At 39.1% G+C, this 20,693-nt stretch overlaps 1 protein-coding gene across 4 annotated transcripts in view; it reads right to left on the bottom strand.

Moving 5' to 3' along the window:
* Positions 1-20,693, bottom strand: part of prkn (parkin RBR E3 ubiquitin protein ligase) — a 990,653-nt gene that overhangs the window by 603,585 nt on the left and 366,375 nt on the right. For all 4 annotated transcript variants that reach the window (XM_062968968.1, XM_062968967.1, XM_062968966.1 and 1 more), the window contains exon 4: positions 9,900-10,018. In XM_062968968.1, the coding sequence (XP_062825038.1) occupies positions 9,900-10,018 (119 nt within the window). The remainder of the gene's footprint in view (positions 1-9,899; positions 10,019-20,693) is intronic.

Here is a 20,693-nt window from a genome sequence, read left to right as displayed (position 1 = left end):
ACGGCTTCTGAATGATTTAGATAAAGAGGTTAGCTTGGTATTGTTATATAATGAACTGATAGAAAAACAGTCATATTTGACACATTTGTCCTTTCCTTGCCTATTAAACAGGTAGTACACTGAGACTGAAATCCTCACACACCTCTGAATGAACAATTAATTCAAACAGAGAGGCAGATGATCCTGCTGGAAACTAATGTGGGCTTCTCTCCTTTGAGTCTAGCAGATTTCTTGCTTAACATATAAAATATATTTTTCTCATTCTGGCACATGTTAGTCACATATGTCAGAATGAGTATTCACTTTCTCACTGATACAAATATTGATAGTAGTTTGTCCCAATTGTTATTAATAATTGACTGTATGCAACTCATCATAACTCATCTCAAATATCTCCCACCTCACCAAATCATAGAATCATACAGTTGGAAGAGACCTCATGGGCCATCCAGTCCAACCCCCTGCCAAGAAGCAGGAAAATTGCATTCAAAGCACCCCTGACAGATGACCATCCAGCCTCTGCTTAAAAGCCTCCAAAAAAAAGGAGCCTCCACCACATTCAGGGGCAGAGAGTTCCACTGCCGAACAATTCTCACGGTTAGGAAGTCCTTTCTAATGTTCAGATGGAATCTCCTTTCCAGACATTTGAAGCTGTTGTTACACATCCTAGTCTCCAGGGCAGCAGCAAACAAGCTTGCTCCCTCCTCCCTATGACTTCCCCTCACATATTTATACATGGCTATCATGTCTCCTCTCAGCCTTTTCTTCTGCAGGCTAAATATGCCTAATAGGCATGAGCAATCCATGAAAAAAATGATTCTAAACTCACTTCTAAAGTAGGAGGCGCCGGTGCTTTGTTTCTGAAGTCATTTCCGAATTTTGAAGCAAAAAAATCAAAACTTTCCGAAACTTCCAAAACTTTGTATGTACTTCGTTAATGGTGGGTGCACATGCGCATAAAGGAAAACATTATCATCAATGGGGAAAATTGAGGGGCCCTTTTCTCCCTAATTTTTTGAGCTATCCTAATGAAATTTGCTACAGTGGTAGAACACATTTACAACTGTTAGTGCACCAAATTTCAGAACATTTTCCTTATCCTCTGAGTTTTGGTGAATTTTCATAGCTTTTATAATAAACCATTTTTTAATAATTGCAGAAATCTGTTCCTGGTTTGAAAGACTTATTTCCTGTTTCATTGGGTTGTATTTACTTTGAAAGTCATTGTACTACTTCAGAAACTATGCTTTTCTGGCTGAAACTTTGTTAAATTGGTGGAGAGAGACTCAACAAACCATAATGTTCTATTTTTTATAGGACGATGTCTCTTGCTGTTTTTATGACAGAACCAATTAGGAAATGACATTTGTCAACCAGGAACAGAAATCATAGCACCCCATCAAATCATTCCTGACAGATGGCCATCAGCCTCTGAATAAGGAAATCTGTTCCTGGAAAGTGTTTGGGTTTTCTGGGGCTGAGAGTGTGTGACTTGCCCAAGATCACTCAGTGGGTTTCCATGGCTGAGTGGGGAATGAAGCCACAATTGTAGGACAACTCTCAAACCACCTCACCACGAGTCCCTAAACTAAGGGCCGTTGGCCAGATGCGGCCCACCAATGCCATTTACCTGACCCCTGTCCTAAACTTTAGACCAGGAGCCCCCAAACTACGGCCCGGCCCGCAGGCCAGATGCGGCCCTCCAATGCCATTTACCTGGCCCCTGTACTAAACTTTAGACCAGGAGTCACCAAACTACAGCCCGGCCCCAAGCCAGATGCGGCCCTCCAATGCCATTGACCTGACCTCTGTCCTAAACTTTAGACTTAGGGTTGACCTGAGTCTGAAATGACTTGAAGGCACACAACAGCAACAATCCTAATTTTGGACTATTTCACCACAGTCTGGCCCCCCAACAATCTGAGGGACTGTGAACCCTGCACTACACTACACCATGCTGTCCCTTTTGTTTTTTATGAATGCTCCCATGAGAAAATGAATGAGTGAACTACAATTCCCAAAAATCTTAGGTCAACCCTCACAAAACTCCCCTAGGATTCACAGCTGGTGTGTGCCAAGCTTGGTACAGATCCATCACTTTTCTCCTTAGCCCAGATTATCTGCAGTGTGGACTCATATAATCCAGTTTAAATCAGATAATATGGAATCAGATCCTGGGCTATAGAACAGTGTAGATTGATCATGAGGCCTCTTCCATACTGCTCCCTATATCCCAGGATCTGATCCTAGATTATCTGCTTTGAACAGGATTGTATGAGTCCACATGGCCAGATAATCTGGGCTAAGAAGATAATGGGGCTTAGCCCGCTTCTAAGAGGGGAAGCGCTCAGGAGAGAGTTTCTTCTGATGCTACAGGTAAAAACCTCAGTCTTTTGTTTTTTATGAATGCTCCCATGAGAAAAAGAATGGGTGAACTACAATTCCCAAGAGTCTTGGGTCAACCCTCGCAAAACTCCCCTAGAATTTACAGCTGGTGTGTGTCAAGCTTGGTCCAGATCCATCACTTTTCTCCTTAGTCCAGATTATCTGCAGTGTGGACTCATATAATCCAGTTTAAACAGATAATCTGGTATCAGATTCTGGGATATAGGGCAGTGTCAAACCTAGAAAGAAAAGTGGGGTACCAATAATAATAACAATAATAATAATAACAATAATAATAATAATAAAAATAATAATAATAATTCAAAGACTCTGGCAAAAACCAATACTGCTGGTCCCGGTGGTGGTCAGCACATTGGGTGCCGCGCCAAAAGATCTCAGCCGGCATTTGGAAACAATAGACATTGACAAAATTATGATCTGCCAACTGCAAAAAGCCACCCTACTGGGATCTGCACGCATCATCCGAAAATACATCACACAGTCCTAGACACTTGGGAAGTGTTCGACTTGTGATTTTGTGAAACGAAATCCAGCATATCTTTCTTGTTTGCTGTGTAATAATAATAATAATAATAATAATAATAATAATAATAATAATAATAATAATATCAGGGTAATTTAAAATAATAGGGGGGGGGGGGAATTGTGGAAAATCCTTAGCAGGGTAGTTTGCTTTCCCTGCCAATTGGGTGAAGAGTTCTAGTTTGGGGTTTTGCCAACACATTGGGATTGATCCCCCCCCCTCCTTTTCCCCTTTCCTCACTTAAAGTTTCTGGCAAAGGCAGGAGGGGTTTTGCAAGGGAAATCCTGCAGAATTAAAGCCATGTAATTATCAAGCTCTCTCTCCCTTCTTGCAAGGGAGAGGAAGCCCGGTTTAAGCGGAAAGACAAGCTCCAGGCTCCTCTCACTTCTGAAGCCGATTTAAGAGACCCATAGTGCTCTCTCCTTTCTGCAAGGGAGAGGAAGTCCGAGTTTAAGCGGGAAGACATGATCCAGGCTCCTCTCACTTCGTAAGACAGTTTAAGAGACCCACAGAAAGCAACCACTCCAAAGGTAAGGGGGATTTCTCTCCTAAATAGCAAAGGTTGGTTGAATTAAAGCACTCCCATATATCCGAAGGTTATTCGAAGGTATTTAGAAGCATGGGCGCCAATGCTTCGAATTGAAAGGTTAATTCCAAAGCGTCAAACCATCTCGGAAACCCCTTCAGATCTATTTTGAATAACGAATTTATAACGATAAACAACTTTTTCTGAAGATTTGCTCATCCCTAATGCTTAGCTCTTTAAGCTGCTCCTCATAGGGCTTGTTCTCCAGACCCTTGATCATTTTAGTCACCCTCCTCTGGACACATTCCAGCTTGTCAACATCTCCATTCAATTGTGGTGCACAAAATTGGACACAGTATTCCAGGTGTGGTCTGACCAAGACGGAATAGAGGGGTAGCATGACTTCACTGAATCTAGACACTATACTGGCCTTTTTTTGGCATCGTATCACATTGTTAGATCATGTTTAACTTGTTGTCCATGAGGACTCCAAGATCTTTTTCACACATACTGCTGTTGAGCTAGGCATCCCCCATTCTGCATCTTTGCATTTAATTTTTTTTGCCTAAGTGGAGTATCTTGCATTTGTCCATGTTGAAGTTCATTTTGTTAGTTTTGGTCCATCTCTCTAATGTGTTAAGATAGTTTTGAATTCTGCTCCTGTCTTCTGGAGTATTGGCTATCCCTCCCAATTTGGTGTCATCTGCAAACTTGATGATCATGCCTTCTAACCCTTCAACTAAGCCATTTAATAAAGATGTTGAACAGAACCGGGCCCAGGACGGAACCCTGCGGCACTCCACTCATGACTTCTTTCCAGAATGAAGAGGAAGCATTGGTCAATCGTTCACTTAGCCAATTACAGATCCACCTAACCGTAGTTTTGCCTAGCCCACATTGGACTAGTTTGTTTGCCAGAAGGTCAAGGGGGACCTTATCAAAGGCCTTACTAAAATCCAGATACGCTACATCCACAGCATTTCCTGTATCTATCCAACTTGTAACTCTATGGGGAAAAAAAGATCAGATTAATTTGCCATGACTTGTTTTTGATAAATCTGTGTTGACTATTAGCGATGGCTGCATTCCTTTCTAAGTGGAGGGCCTCCACCATCTTGCTCCCTGGGGGAGCAGGGGGGGTATATAAAGAAAGAGTGAAACTCTATGGAGAGGGAGATGGGGGATGGTGGTGGGGGAAAAGAAGGATCTATGTCAATTGCTGTAATACCATGTTTTAGGCATATGTCTTTGTTTGATGTTTTTATAGTTTTAATGGTTTTAATCTACAGTTGTATATATTTTATTTAGATATGTGATATATTTTTATATATTTGGAAGACATTGAATTTTGCCATTTATTATGTTGTAAACTGCTTTGAGTCCCCCCAGGGGTGAGAAAAGCGGTATAGAAATGCAGTTGTTAATAATAATAATAATAATAATAATAATAATAATAATAATAATAATAATAAGTGTTTGCAGATCACTTCCTTAACAATCTTTTCCAGAATCTTGCCTGGTATCGAAATGAGGCTGACTGGATGGTAATTGTTTTGGTTGTCCTTTTTCCCCCGCCTTGAAGTTCATGGTATGATTTATTTTTCCATAACTTGAAAACTCAAGCAAATTTGGATATTTTACTAAACAATTTACAAGCATGCAATTAAAGGGATATTTAAGATTACAATGTCATAAATACAAAGCTGAGAATGCTTAAGTGAAAGTCACATGCATTTTCTGTTGCAGTTCCGAAATACAGTATCTGAAATTGGCAAGTTGAAAACCAACATGTATCAACGTAGACATAAACGTAATGCCTTGACAAAATATACATAAAGCCTCTCTTTCTATATATTGCTAGGGATATTTTCTGACAATTAAATTTAGTTCAGCATAAATCTCTTATACAGCAGGAGGTCATGAAATGCACATAAAACCAGCCTTTAAGTCACAGTTATTTTTCTTATTTAAAAAAGGAGGAAGAGAGAGAGGTTTCCTTGGCATTTCTCTGGTTCTATAAATGTTAAATTCATTCCTAACACCTCTTAAAATAATAATATGCAAATAGGCATGACAGTTAAAGAGGGTTTTAAAATAAGGATACTTATGAATGTTTAAAATGTCAGTCTTCATGCCAGAAAGAGAGAGTGCTCATGAAGTTCAATTCAATTAAGTTGCCCGTTCCCAGCTTACCAACCCAAAAAGGATTAACTTGCCTAAGCAAGTTAATTCTGCCCAACATGTTTAATGTGGATTTTGCACAGGTTTTGCTTTCATGCCAATAAAAGAGAGTGTCACCGAAACAAATACTGGCTTCTAATCTGCTGTGGTGCTTATGAAGTGAGCAGCTTGTAAGAAATGTGTGAGGCTGTGACATACACAAGATGAACCTGAAGGCCTTCTTTTCCCATTTTGAGCGTTTACTGTGTTACTTGTCATAAGGGGAAGATGAGCCACTACACAGTACATCCAGCTGTTACAACTATGATAGACCAAATGAATCAAAGGAATTTAAATACATGTGAAATTACCAAGTCCCAATTGAGTCAACGGGGACTATTCTACTCAAATTGGGGCTGATAACTCAATGGCAATATATTTACATTTTAGGAAGACTCCGCCATCTAGTACTAAGAAGGATTTGGGGTACATTCTTTAGTCCTTGATGACCCTGCCTTTTTCATGTCAAGGATGAATGTAATGGTGGTTGGATAAGGTTCGTGGCCATATAGGGTATGCACATATGCTTTACCCCAATACTGTTTCAGGTTTTACAGATTTTTGAAACACTTCAAAGAACTCCCAACTCTATTTAAATAGGCATGGTAGTGGGATGGGTTTAGACATCACGGGCCACACAGCTTCTATCACGATGCTTCCAACATTTTGTAAAATATTTGATTGATTTCATGCTAGAACATGGAGGTGGTGCACAGCATGATTAAACGAGATAGAGATTTTTGTAATAGATAGCACTGACCCTAATCTAAACTGAAATTCCAGTTTCCTTCTTATATTTGCCTGTCAAAGTCATCCTACTTGCACAACATAGCCATAAGAAGAACCCAAGAAGATGTGCGACCAAACTGCATTGAATGATCCTGGTCCTAATGGACTGGTGAAAATCAAGGTAAATATTAATGAGTGAGGAAAAGCAAATGGTGTATTCTTCTGTATCTTTTTCAGCCATCATCTGAAACAATTTGTTTGTATGTACAATTTTCAGTTTTTACATATTTGAATTTAGCATGAGCTAGCTTTTAAGGTCATGGTTAGCCTTACCTGGTGATGAAGAAGTGTCCCTAATTTTCAATCAGTAAAATGCTAGCGGCTACAGAAGAAATAAGATATTTCCCATTGTCACCCCCATTTTACAGCCTTCAGACATTTTTTTCCAGGTTATTTGTGAATAAAAAGTAACCACATTCAATGCTCTAAAAAGGCATTGCATTTCCAATTTAACCTTGAATATGTTCAAAGTTCAAACTATGAATCTTGCCTCTTTACACACACACACACACAAACAGAGTCAAAAGCTGGTGTCTCTGCCTTGGAGCACAAAGCCAACATTAAAAAGAAATGTATCTGGAACAGAAGAATGCCCCAGAGGTCTCTTTCTCCAGAGGAAACATTTGCATGTAGAGTGTGGGAACAATCAGGTTCACTGCTAATATAAAAAACAGGAATCTAATGCCAATTTCATAGTAAATCAAGCCAATATTCAAATTCTAAAACTTCTCAGCAGATTGTTCAGGGCAAGAGCCTATGCCCGTAGCAAGGACTACAGTAAATCCATAAACATATTAGATGTTGTGGAAACACCTAATTACTGAAACATACACAAAAGTTGAAACAGTCAATGAAAACTATAAGAGAAACAGAAAATCAATATGTACTTCATCTTTCAATTTTACCTTTATGCATAGATCTGAAATATGGCTTTTGAGTTTGTGAGCTAAGGCGACTCTGACCCTATTAATCCGGAGACTGAATTACTTACATTGGCACAACACTAATGAAACAGTGTTCTTTGTGCAACAAAGACACAGCCGAATATAGTTGGATTGCTATTTCACACTGTAATGGAAATGGATTTTTTAAAAGCCTTTTTTCATTATTCAAAGATGAACTGATGTATACATAAAGCTAGACCATAATTTAATGTTTTCAGAAAAAGACACAATTTCTGACTTCTTCTGGTCTGAAAGTTATGAAAGACTGTTGTTAGACAAGTTTTCATGTTGTAATTTTTTTCCGTTTCTACAAATAGATCAACTTAAAACTTGTTTAACTTATGATAGTTAAAATTAACCATGTAGTAAAATTCAGACTGCATGTTAAAGTGAGATTCATTTAAAAGGGATGTAGAGGCTCCCAGGATCCCCCCCCCCTCTTTGTTGTTGTTGTTGTAACAGAGGAGAGAGGAGCAAAGAATAAGTATGCCTGGGAAGATACTCAGATCATTACTTTCATTAAACTGTGGTTATGCATTACATCCAGACCTGGTGGATTAATTGCAGTGGTGGCTCGATTCCAGGCATGCAGTCTACATTGTAGTGGTTCTCAGCACTTGCTCCAAGATGGTTTGAGTTCTTCTTCCAAATACCCATCCAACCTGTCTGGTGTTCAGGCCTTCTGAAAGCCAACATCCAAGGTGTATGTAGGATTTAAGGTTGCAAACCTTTTCTGTAGTGCATGGACAAGGCCTGATTTACAATTTCCATTTTCTTTCAAAAGTAATCTAAACAAATCTTGGAAGGGTTTTTGGGATTTAAAAAATTGCTTTTTCAGGCTCATGACTCTAACCATGCAAAAGGCATTCTTCAGGCATTCTTCAATACTCAGCATGCAATAATATATCAATCACCATTAAAAATGGCATGCAAAAGAAGCAATGGTATCATCATAATGCTGTTGGCTAGCTATCAGCATCATTATTAATATTATTACTGCTGCCTCCAATAACAAACCTATGTGGTCTCACATCTATGATAAAAACAGTAAGGAAGGAAAGCTACACATTGCTACATATTCTAGTAACTCTGTATATATACAGGAATAATGTATGTGTACAAATAAATAGAAAAAGGAAAATAACCTTCAAGGAGGCATACAATAATGAAGGCATTAGATGTAGATTTTTTAAAAAATCAATTAACAGAGAACATGAGAAGTATAAATTTGCTAGATCAAGCTTTAACTTGTGATAGTATCATGGGCAAAGGAGAATTAAGTTTAGAGGATATAAGTGTACAAATCTTAATTCTGATTCCACCTCCTGTCCAGGAAAAGATAATAGTCTGATTACCCTTTGCAGGAATATACACTGGCATTGGAAAAAAGGGGGGCTTCCAATGATCCCTATTAACTGCATTTCCATCTACATTATCAAATGTGAGGGCAGATGAGTGTACAGTCCTGTTCAAGATGGAATTATTCTACTAGATGGCTGAGGTTGAGGATGAGGCAAAATGATCCATTTAGCAAAGAGCAGAATAGCCCAATGCTATTGGAAAAATTAATACCCTGTTTAGTTCTATTCTCTTTCTCTCTCACACACACACACAATTTTGTCTGGACTGTGGCCAAATGCAATGCCTGTACCTAGTAAAAATATAAAAAAAATAACAAGGTAATATGAGCTTTAAAAAGACATGAAGAAATACTAGAATGCTAAAAAGGCACAGTGGTTAATGTAAACATCAGAAACAGATATAGATTCATCTTTACATCAATTTTGAAAACTTTCTGTCTGTATAAACTTACATAATCTCTAGCTTCAAAGATTATTTGCCACAATTTCCTAACATGATCATAAATCCACAGAAGACCAGAAACACTTTTCTCATGTCAAGACCTTATTCCATTTGCTGCCAGATCTAATGCATGTTGACTTTGAAGTACATCCCACTGGAGAGTTGTTATTTTTAAAATATTTATACTCTGCTTCTTTGTGTAGAATAGCTGACAATAAAACAACATTTTATGACTCTATTGCAAATTAAAATACAAATCCAGTGCAGTTTAATACAATTCATCCTTTTAAAAATCAACACAATCAATAAGTAATGAGCAGAGGAAATTGAACCATGATTAACAAATGTAGGGGGGGGGGGAAACCAAATGAAGGTGCCTATTAAAATTTTTGTTTGCTTATATCTTAATAATAGCACAAAATTGACACTTTTGGGGAGAAATGTTCAAATATAATATAAAATAACAACATTACAAGCAATTAACCACAGTACATACTAATTTAGACAAAATCAATAGAATGTGATTGAATGCATTGGAGAGCTATAGTACTTCATTACATTTCAAATCTCAAGTGTCTCAGAGTGAGTGCATTATTTATATTTTCTAAGAATCCTCCTACGTCACTATATCTTCTAATCTGTCATCTAAAGCCTGCCAATATTCCTCCAGAGGAAAAGTAGTACCTACCCTGGACAGTGTCAGTGTCCCTTGCTTGCATGTTCTGCAATGGACCCTGAGCTTCCCAGGTTTCACGGCTTGGCAGAAACTTTTGCAGAAAACATAGAAACTGTTGTATGTAGAAGCCCCTGTTGAAAAGAAAGAAAAGAAACCACTCAAATGTCATGACACCAAATTTGGTTTGGGAGTGTGGGACAGAAACAGGAAATCAAAACAAATTAAAGAGTACATTAAATAGCGAGATGTTTCTCACAATTTTCTATGAAAATGGATAGCAATTAAAACTTTTTAGTTTTAGTTTTTATCACAGTATCCTGTTCGTGTGTCCTTTAAAGCCATTTCTGAACTATGGTGACCCAAAGTTAAACCTATCACAAGGTTTCAAAAGCAGGATTTGTTCAGGAGGGGTTTGCCTTTGCCGCCCTCTGAGGCTGAATGTGAATTTGCCCAAGGTCACCCAGAAGGTTTCCATGGCCAAATGGGGATTCATATCTTTGTCCCGTGAGTCATAGGTCAAGCTGAAGCGACTATACCACACTGTCTCTACCCTCCCCTGATAAGAGAATGGTTATCACACGCATGCACTGCTTTTGCAAGTCTCTGGTATATCTTTATCCACTGCACAGAACTCTTGCAGTAAGCCTTTTCTCAGGCCTCTAAAATTCTAAGCCTCTTAGATAATAGCTGAGCAGGCTCCACTCAATGACTAGTCATGCCTATTACCTCTGGATTCCCTAGGGAAAGGAAAATAACTCCTGGAGTTCCTCTGTTGTTTGGGCTACCTTTCCTGTGATTGCTTTTTATACTTTAGTCACAGCTCTTGGGCCTGAACTCACCCAACCTGCCAGGTTTGCTTGCAAAGCCATAGTGGCTCCTTCTATACCATCGACTTGATTATCTCTCCCTTTTAGCTCATAGCTCATCTTCTTGGCCAGTTCCTTCATCATACCCTGCTATAGCTATAGCCACATTCTTTTCAAGTTGTTGCATATTAACTAATTATGGACCTCATCACATGGAGACCGGGAAGCCGGGGGACAGTAAGGGAAACTATGGAGCAGCAGACTGCTTTGTTTCCTTGCCATGATTGGTCATGGGATCCCTTCCCATGATATTTCCCCCTTGCTTACACAGAGCCCCATGGAGCCCCGCCAGAAGTAGCCCTGAGTCATCTGATGGGCTCTGGCAGACTCCATGCCAGTCAGGGCCGGTACAACGTGGGAAGCCGATTACGCCTGGGCATTGGGCGCATGCCAGCAGGGGCGGTGTCGAGGCCTGTTCCACGTGGGTGGCTTCACGCCACCCACGTGGAACAGCCGGCCCGGAGGTGCTGGGGCTCTTGAGGCGCCTGGAAGGGAAGGGGACAGAACTGCCTGAATGATGGACAGCCAGGGGCTCTGCCCCCTTCCCTTCCCGAATTAGCCCTCTGCAAGGCTATTCACTGAGGGAGAGGAGCCCTGCCCAAGGAGCGAGTCACGGGCAGGCCTCACCCCTGCCCTGGAAAGATGGCTGTGCCCTTGTGGGGTGTGTGGTTGTGCCTGGCCTTCGGCTGGGAGGCAGCGCAGGGCCCGGGGCGGCGTGGAGCCAGAGCCCCTGCTGGAGGAGAATGAGGAAATCGTGCTGCACGTGAGGCCCAGGTGGAGCCTGGTGGCTTTCATGACCATGGAGGTGAGCCCGGCCACATCCAAGCCCTCCCTACAGAGGTCATCCAGCCCTTGAATAATAATAATAATAATAATAATAATAATAATAATAATAATAATAGGATCCCAGAGTTGGAAGGGTTCCCCAAAGGCCATCCAGCCCAGCCCCTTTCTGCCAAAAAGGAAGACACCATCAAAGCCCTCCCTGCAGATGGTCATCCAGACTCTGCATAATAATAATAGGATCCCAGAGTTGGAAGGGTTCCCCAAAGGCCATCTAGTCCAGCCCCCTTCTGCCAAAAAGGAAGGTACCACCAAAGCCCTCCCTGCAGATGGCCATCCAGCTCCTGAGTAGTAATAATAATAATAATAATAATAATAATAATAATAATAATAATTGAAGTTGGAAGGGGCACCCAAAGCCCATCCAGTCCAGCCCCTTTCTCTCATGAATGAAGGCACCATCAAAGCCCTCCCAACAGATGACCATTTAGATTTTGCATAATAATAATAATAATAATAATAATAATAATAATAATAATAATAGGATCCCAGAGTTGGAAGGCCCCCCCAAAAGCCATCTAGTCCAACCTCCTTCTGCCTTCATGCAGGAAAAGTACCATCAAAGCCCTCACTGCAGATGGCCATCCAAGAAGCCTATTATTGTTGCTATTTATCTCCATGGTTCTCTTCTTCCACTCTCACTTCATTTTGGGGGGGGGGGTGCCAAAATACTGTTCGCTTACACTTGAAAATTACCTAGGGCCGGCTCTGATGCCAGTAGCATGCTCGCAGTACCAAGAAGTGAGGAGAATACACTTCTCGGCCTCCATGTGATCAAGTCATAATAAGACTGGCATCAGGTGAGGTATCTTCTCCCCATTGATTGACATAAGGTTTTCTTCACTTCTCCAAGTTCCCTTGGATGCATCAGCAAGCTATACCCTAGTAAGGCTCTCTAACTTCTCACATTTATACACAAAATGAAGAAATACCTTTTATTTAAATTATTTAGATTTAGATATAATCATTAGTTATTTATAGCCATTGGGTATGTACTGTTATCTTCTGAAGTAACTCATATCCCAGTGCCATCTTAAAACATGGGGCATGCAGACAGTAGCCTGGGGTCCTCCCAAGCATAAGGTCCTCAAGCTAATCTATGCACAGACCAAAATTGAATACTATTTTTGATCAACCAGCTCAACATTCAAATCTCCCACTATATTGGTAGCAGGAAAAAATACAACGTGTAGCAGAGTATTGGCATGTTTGCATTCACAAGAAGAATTTTACAATTTTTATTGCTTGCAGTGTTGTGGAAGGAGAATATTGTAATGGATTCACGGGAGGCAATTAAAGTTGGGAACAACAGTTGCTAACTATGTACATTTTTATTATCAAAAGCAGAACCCCCATTGCCTATGTTCCAAGAACTCTATTTGTGTGGAGAAGGATTAGAGGAAGTGTAAGAAAGTGAAGTGTAGACTTATTACATTGTACCAATTAATATAAGTTTATTTTATTGAAGGTTTACATTTTTATTTCTGTGAGTGGTTATGCAGTGCACTCCTTTGCCTGGGATGTTTAATGCTATTAAGATGGCCCTACCTTATCCCCTTTGCGATAGCTCTGAATCCTATTTTTATACTTGTGATGTAAAGAATATTCAGTAATAAGTTCATTTTTCATAAGAAAGGGTGTCTCAATATTAGGGATGTAAAAAGAATGAATAAGTTCAATAATCTATAAGAATGCAAGCATTTCTGTGCAGATTTTGAGTGTTCTTTATTCTTTGAGTGTTTCCTGGTGAAAATTCATTGGTCCAAAAAAAAAAAAATGCCCGGCTTTCCAGTGCAGAAACTGCATTTGATCAGCAAACATGTTTTCTGTGCAAAAGCAGTATTTTTTTTACACACACACCCTCTCCAGTGTGTTATGTACAAAATATGGTTTCAAATTTTCTCCCAAGAAGTTGCGAAGTGTGTAGGCTGTTACAATCTTTCTTCAGTCAGATGTCTTACATATCAAGATGGCCTTTTTATATATATGGACATTAACAAGTATTTTTCATATCAAAAACAGCTTTCAGTGATGCTTAGAGCAGGTAATGAGTATGTATGTGAATTCCACAATCCAATTTCCATAGCCAACAGGAAAATTTCCTCTCCACGAACTGAAGCAAGGCTTCCCCAACCATCTCAACCTCAAATTTCTCTCTGGTTTCATGTAGCAGCTTTTTTTTAAAGCTCCCCCTCTATTAAAGTACAATTGAGGCTTCCCTCCCCTTCTTTGAGTCCATTCAGAAGAAAGGTTTAGGAGAAAGATATGTTTCCATGCAAGTTCAGTGGTCTCAGTATGAAAGAGAAAAGAGAGAGGGATGCTAGATGACACACCACCTATTCAAACATGTATTTATTTATTTATTTGCGATATTTCTATGCCGCCTTTCTCTACCTCGAGGGGGACTCAAGGTGGCTTTACATAGAAGGCAGCTATTCAAACATTTGTCATTTTGTGCTTTCAAGTCATTTCTGACTCATGGCGACCCTCAGGCAAACCAGTCATACAGTCTTCTTGGGGATTTCAATCCTGGTCTCTGGAGTTATAGACCAATATTCAAACCATTCTCAGATATTCAACAAACTGTGTAGTTAACATATTCTGTAGCAAAGTTTTGAAACTGCTGACCCCCTTCCCCCTCCCCTGCCAAAGAAAGGCATCCCTTTCTTCGACAATGATGAAGTTGATTTTGCTTTTCCCAGGGAGATGAGGTTTACAAATATAGATCAAAGGTATTTCATATGCAAGACAGCACACTTAAAATAAACCTGGGGAACAGGTTTTTCTTCCTTTGCCTGCCTCATGCCTGTCCATTCAATGGTTAAGGACAGTTTCCAGTGAGGCTGCCCCAAAATAGTCATGTTGGCCCATCTTAATTATTACCCCCCAAAATAAGCTATGACCACATTTATGCATTCTGCAAGCTTCAGGCCACCACATGTTAATTTGCTGCTTCCTTAATGAAAAAGCAATCTTTCAATGTAATGTGTAGAATAAAGTAGAAAAGTTGACAAGTTACAGGTTTTTCAATTTATTGGACTAATTTAAAATGTGATGGCATTAAATATTTGAATGGCAAGCTCTTGTTGTGTGAGCCAGATCAGAGTTACTGTAATTAATTTACCTGAAGCTCAGGGTATAAACTACATTTACCAATGCCAATAAGTGGAATGAACAGTGAAATGAGACGACAACGTGAGGAGAGGCAACTGCGTTCATTTTATTATTGCCAATTTTTGTTGTTGCTTTAGAAAGAGGAGAAAATAAAATCTATCCAATTCAGGCTTTTAGAACTTTTTTAAAAGATGTGCTAACAGTTGTTACATGACAAAATTTGCAAAAAAAGGCAGTTAATATTAACAGTATAGTAGAGTGTACATTCACAGTTCAGAACTATAATTCAGTGGTAAATCCCATGTCTAGCAAACAGACATGAGATCAGTCCTACCTTAGCCAGCAGGTTTTGAGCTATATGAAATAGTTGCACATTTTCAGTTTTTTCCTTTGTTTTCAATTATATTTATATTCCAGGGATAAGAAGAATGGAATATGGCATTGGTTCTTAACCAGTGGATTCCCAGGCATTTTGGCCTACAACTCCCAGAAATCCCAGCCAGTTTAAAAGCTGTAGGATTTCTGGGAGTTGAAGGCCAAAACATTTGGGAACTCAAAGGTTGAGAACCACTGGATTATGGGATTCCACACTCCATGCCAAAACAATTTCACTGTCTTCAGTTATTAAGCATCTAGACACTGAGTGGGGTATTTTGTAGCCATTTAATGTTTTGGACATATTCCATGCAGAATGCAGAAGAAGTGGAAGACTTCCCTATTCCAGGCATTCAACTGAGATTGCAATCCCAGACACACTTATTAAGGAATAAGCCACAGTTAATACAACACAATTGCCTTCTAAATGAACATTCACAGGATTGCACTATGAATTAGACAGAATGATGGGTTATCCACAAAATGAACTCTTCTGCTTGGTCCCCAGTTTTTAATTGATTTTTAGTTACAAAAATGTGGCCTGAGCTTTGGACTATAATCCTGGAGACTAGAGTTTAAATCTCTTTTCGGGCATCCAACTTTGGGCAAGATACATTTTCTGAGCTTCAGCCTCAGGGAAAGGCAAAGGCAAATGTCCTCTGAACAAAACTTGTTAGAAAAACCCCATGATAGGTTCACCTTAGGGTCATCATAACCTGGGAATAACTTGAAGACAGACAACAACACAACAAGCTGGAAAATGACAAGGAAACAATAAAAAGTTGAAAGGAGACAGTGTGACCCAGTAACAACAAAGACAGCAGACAGGAGAGTTGTAGAGTGATTCCTATTTACAGTACATCATAAAACCTTGTGCCAAAAAAGGGGGAGGGAAATATCACTGTGCTTAGCTTGGGCCCCAGTGCTATCAGTCTCTTTCATGGATGCTATTAAAAAGAAATCACAAGCATTAAACTTAACACAGCAGAAATATGTCTGGAATAGAGCTAGATGAAGCCTTCAAACAAGCAGGACCTGCACAGAGATCCAGAATAAGTGGCCAATCATCTGTCTCACAAAATGTTGAGAGCATGACAGGAGCACCCACATTTTAAAAAGGTAATAAAATACCATATTTGGCAACCTTTATGCAGCTTTTTGCAGATGGCTGATAGAAATCTCACACTTCTGTAAACATGTTGTTGGGCTTCTGTATGGTGCAACCGTGGCAGCAGTGAGTACTACAGCAATCAGGATATTTTTTTAAAATAAATATGAATGCACCATGGAACACAAACTATACAAATCCCAATCTAACATTAATAGCTTCTGATTCCTGAGAATCATCAACATTAATTTTTCCAGAAATAGCCTTGATTGAGATTATCGTTCTTTGTTTGAGGGGACGAGGGGAGGTGGAAATAAATCTGCCTCAAATACAACACCATCTCGGAAGTGGTAGGAACACAAAAATTGTAATTACAACATAATGCTAGCAATCACTTAGAACTGCTGCAGTATCAACCTTACAATCTTGTCTTTATTCCTCATTCAATCAAGCCCTATAGGATATTGGGTTTGTTTGTTTTTTCATTTTTTTTACATTAACAGAACTGACATTCTGTTCAAATCTACAAGATACAGCAATTGCCAATTAAATAATTACAATCCTATTTTTAAATGCACTCATGCATGTAGACACAAAACAAAAGCTCATTTCATAGTTACATTGTGAGTATCTGGATACTCTGGATATATGTACAATACTCACAGACTGTATGCCATCAATACTCTTAGGTATATGAAGGATACTACCTACTTCCTGCAGAAATAACAATACTGTCACAACCTCCCGAAGAAAATCAGCTTAAATCCCTATGGATGTGAAATCTTTATATACCAATATTCCATACAAGAATGGGCTACAAGTTATCAGGAACATAATTCCAGATGGGACCATAGCAGACACAGGCCCTATCTACACTGCCATATATGGTCAGTGTAGACTCATATAATGCAGTTTAACTGCACTGAACTATATTATATGAGTATACACTGACAATAGAATGCAGTTTCAAATTGCATTATATGGCAGTGCAGATGGGGCCCCAGTCACCAAGGTTTACCACCTTGTTCCCACCCACAGTTACGCTATTTTTAGAAACAACATATACATTTAAGTTTAATGGTTCTGCAATGGGCACATGCATGATGCCACAATATGCCAAAATCTTCATGGCTGATCTGAAAAAAACACTTTCTTAGGCTCTTGTATCCAGAATTCTCTTCTCTACTTTAGGTTCATTGGTAATATCTTCATAATGTGGACACATGACAAAATAACAAGGACAAGGCTGCAAGAATTCTCTTCTAACATTGCTCCATAATTTAGCAACCATGATCCAGCTTTTATTGTCACCATGCATTAGATAATTCTTCCACAGTCATAAAACACAATAGGGATGGACCTGAATCTTCACATGCTTCAGAATCAAAATATGAATATTTTAGGAATGTTGAAGTAAATATCAGTAGTAATCAAGTTACAACAAATATGTCCTCTTTTTAATGATGTCTCACTTTTGCCTTCCCCTGATTTAGGAAGGACTTGAAATGAAACAAAAGGTAGATCTCCTAGAGGATAGATACAGCTTACACTAGTGGTTCTCAACCTGGAGTCCCCAGATGTTTTTGGTCTACAACTCCCAGAAGTCCCAGCCAGTTTGCCAGCTGTTAGGATTTCTGGGAGTTGAAGGCCAAAAACATCTGGGGACCCCAGGTTAAGAACTACTGACTTATGCAAAGAAAATCTCTTGTAGTCCATTATTATAAACCTACACACAAAGACATGGAACAGCTCCGTTTTCCTTCATCCTCTTTTTTCTCTTTCAAAGCTTTAGGACCTCTTCACACATGCTGATGGAATTGCCGAATATTGCTGTGGACATGTTGCTCCACACCCTGTACCATTCTGGCTTCCCTCCTACATCATCACATGGGAGGAAGCCTATGTAAGCTGGCTCAACCCACAGAGACACCTCCTGTCTTGCACCACCAGCAATTTTTCAGTGGTGGCAGGAGTTTTTTTTTTTCAGTTTCACCAAAGGGCCATCCCAAAAGTGATTTTACTCTTTGTAATGGGAACTGGAGGGCTCTGTGGTGAAAGTGGAAAAAACCCGTCACATCCACTGAAAGTAAGCCTCAATGATGAGATCCATAGGCAGCCTATCTTCACTTATGCTATTATGACAATTATATGGAAAACTATTGTTGTTGTCCCCAACCCTGTTATACACTTGCAAAACGTGGACTGTCTACAAATGTCACACTCAACTTCTGGAATGATTCCATCAGCGTTGCCTCTGAAAAATCCTGCAAATCTCTTGAGAAGACAGGAAGACATGTCAGAATTCTGGAAGAAGCAAAGACCACCAGCATTAAAATGATAATCCTCCACCATAAACTTAGTTGGACAAGCCATATTGTCTGAATGCCGCATCATTGTCTCCCAAAGCAGTTTCTATACTCTCAACTCAAGAATGGAAAATAGAATATTGGTAGGCAGGAAAAGAGATTTAAAGATGCACTTAAACCCAGCCTTAAAAACTGTGGCATAGACACCAAGAACTGGGAAGCCCTGGCCTTTGAGCGTTTTCACTGGAGGTCAGGTGATACCAATAGTACTGTGAATTTTGAAGAGGCACGAATGGAGGGTGAAAGGGAGAAATGAAGAGGAAGGCACATCTAGCCAACCCTGACTGGGACCACTTTCTACCTGGAAATCCATGTCCTCACTGCAGAAGAACATGCAGATCAAGAATGGGTCTCTACAGTCACCTACAGACCCACCGCCAAGACCCTACACTTGGAAAGCAATTATATTCAGCCACGAGTGATAGCCTTGGATGATGGATGATGATGGAAACTAAATACAGATATTCACTTATGCTCAAAAGGATCCCAATTTGACCAAGAAGATCTTCAAAAATTATGAAGATAACATGTCCAGTTTAAAATGCATATGAAACATAAGATAAATATACAGCCTACTATGCTAAAAGAGGTTTTGTTTTTAGTATAGAGATTTATATCCTATTCTTCACATAAACTGTTGAGATAGATTAAAAACAACATCAGAAATATAATATATAATAGGAAGTACTAAAAAACAACAAAGCAAAAGGACCTCAGCTAAAGAGCAGAAGGATGAGATCTTGACAGAGATAGAAACTTTGAATGCAAAGCTTTGGAAAGCTTCATCTGAATGCAAAATTATTGTCAAAGACTTTGGTGGTTGCAGCAGCTGTTGATTATGACGATGATTGACACACCATTGTTATTGGGCTTGTTCAAAACTTAATAAAATATTTTTTTAAAAAATAAACCATACTAATTCTATATTAATATACTATTTCCACATGGGCACCTAATTAATATGAAAAATTGACATTCAACATATGGTAAGAAAATGCTGTTTAATAAAACAAAATTGAATCCAAGATATCAAGAAATAACTATGACATTAAAATCATTAAAACTTCTATTCAAATTGATTAATCATATTTTCTTGTACCATTATGTCTGATTTATGAAAAACAAGAACACATCACACAGCAGTTATGTGATTTAATTCTAAATGTAGTTGAACAAAAATGTGTCGAGTTAAATGTCGAGCTCTTCAACTAGAAAACTTTGGATCTCTATTTTGAGGAGATGTCTCTTCTGTTTGAAATTAACATCTGGTTTCTGATTCACATGGTTAATTTCATTTTCAGGTCCAGATTGTTATTCGCATTTAGTTCCAATTGCCGCTGTTCCTCTGCCCAGCTCTTTGCATAAACACATTTCTTTGCAAAACAATGTCATTTCTGCCCCTTTTTTCAGAGCTTAAATTCTGTCATTAGGAAATATAAAGTTTCAAAATATGAAAACACAGTTATATGGGCTTGGTCTTATTACTGAAATTATTTTCTCATTTCAGCCAAATATAAAGTCATTGGCAATGACTGGTTTTAATAGCAGGTGTGCCTGATTGTTCTAATGTCACTCCCCATTCATCTCCAAATCAACAGCAGTAACAAAACAGACATCCGGGAGGGTTATTATTATTGATATATGAATAAAACATCTGATCTTCATGTATTTCTGAAAGTCCACTCCCATTCTTGCCTACAAAGAGATTTTCTTTTAACTCTAGTGTAGTCTATCTCAAACAGTGCTCCTCCAGGTGTTCTGGACTTCAAATCCCAGAAATCCCAGCCAGTTTACCAGCTCTTAGGAATTTTGGGAGCTGACGTCCAAACCATCTGGAGGAGCAACATTTGAGAAACTCTGTTCTGGTGGATCGGGGCAGAAAATAATAAAAGAATAATACGTATTTCCCACAATGTTGCTATTACAATGTTGCTTGTACACATTGCTATATACATAGAAAAATGCCTACTCTTTTTTTCAATTGCATTTCTTTAATTATTGTGTAAAACTTTCAAAAATAACAATTTTCTACAAGAAAATATCTATTACAGATAGAAGAGGGAACCAAATTGAGGCCGCATCTACACTGGCCATTTAATGCAGTACAAAGCTAGCTTCAAGATGAAGCCAGAGG

Source organism: Anolis carolinensis, chromosome 1 (assembly GCF_035594765.1).
Source record: "Anolis carolinensis isolate JA03-04 chromosome 1, rAnoCar3.1.pri, whole genome shotgun sequence".
In the NCBI taxonomy this organism is placed as follows: domain Eukaryota; kingdom Metazoa; phylum Chordata; class Lepidosauria; order Squamata; family Dactyloidae; genus Anolis; species Anolis carolinensis.
Note: the sequence above shows the minus strand (reverse complement) of the source record. Positions and strands in the feature narration are given on the sequence as shown.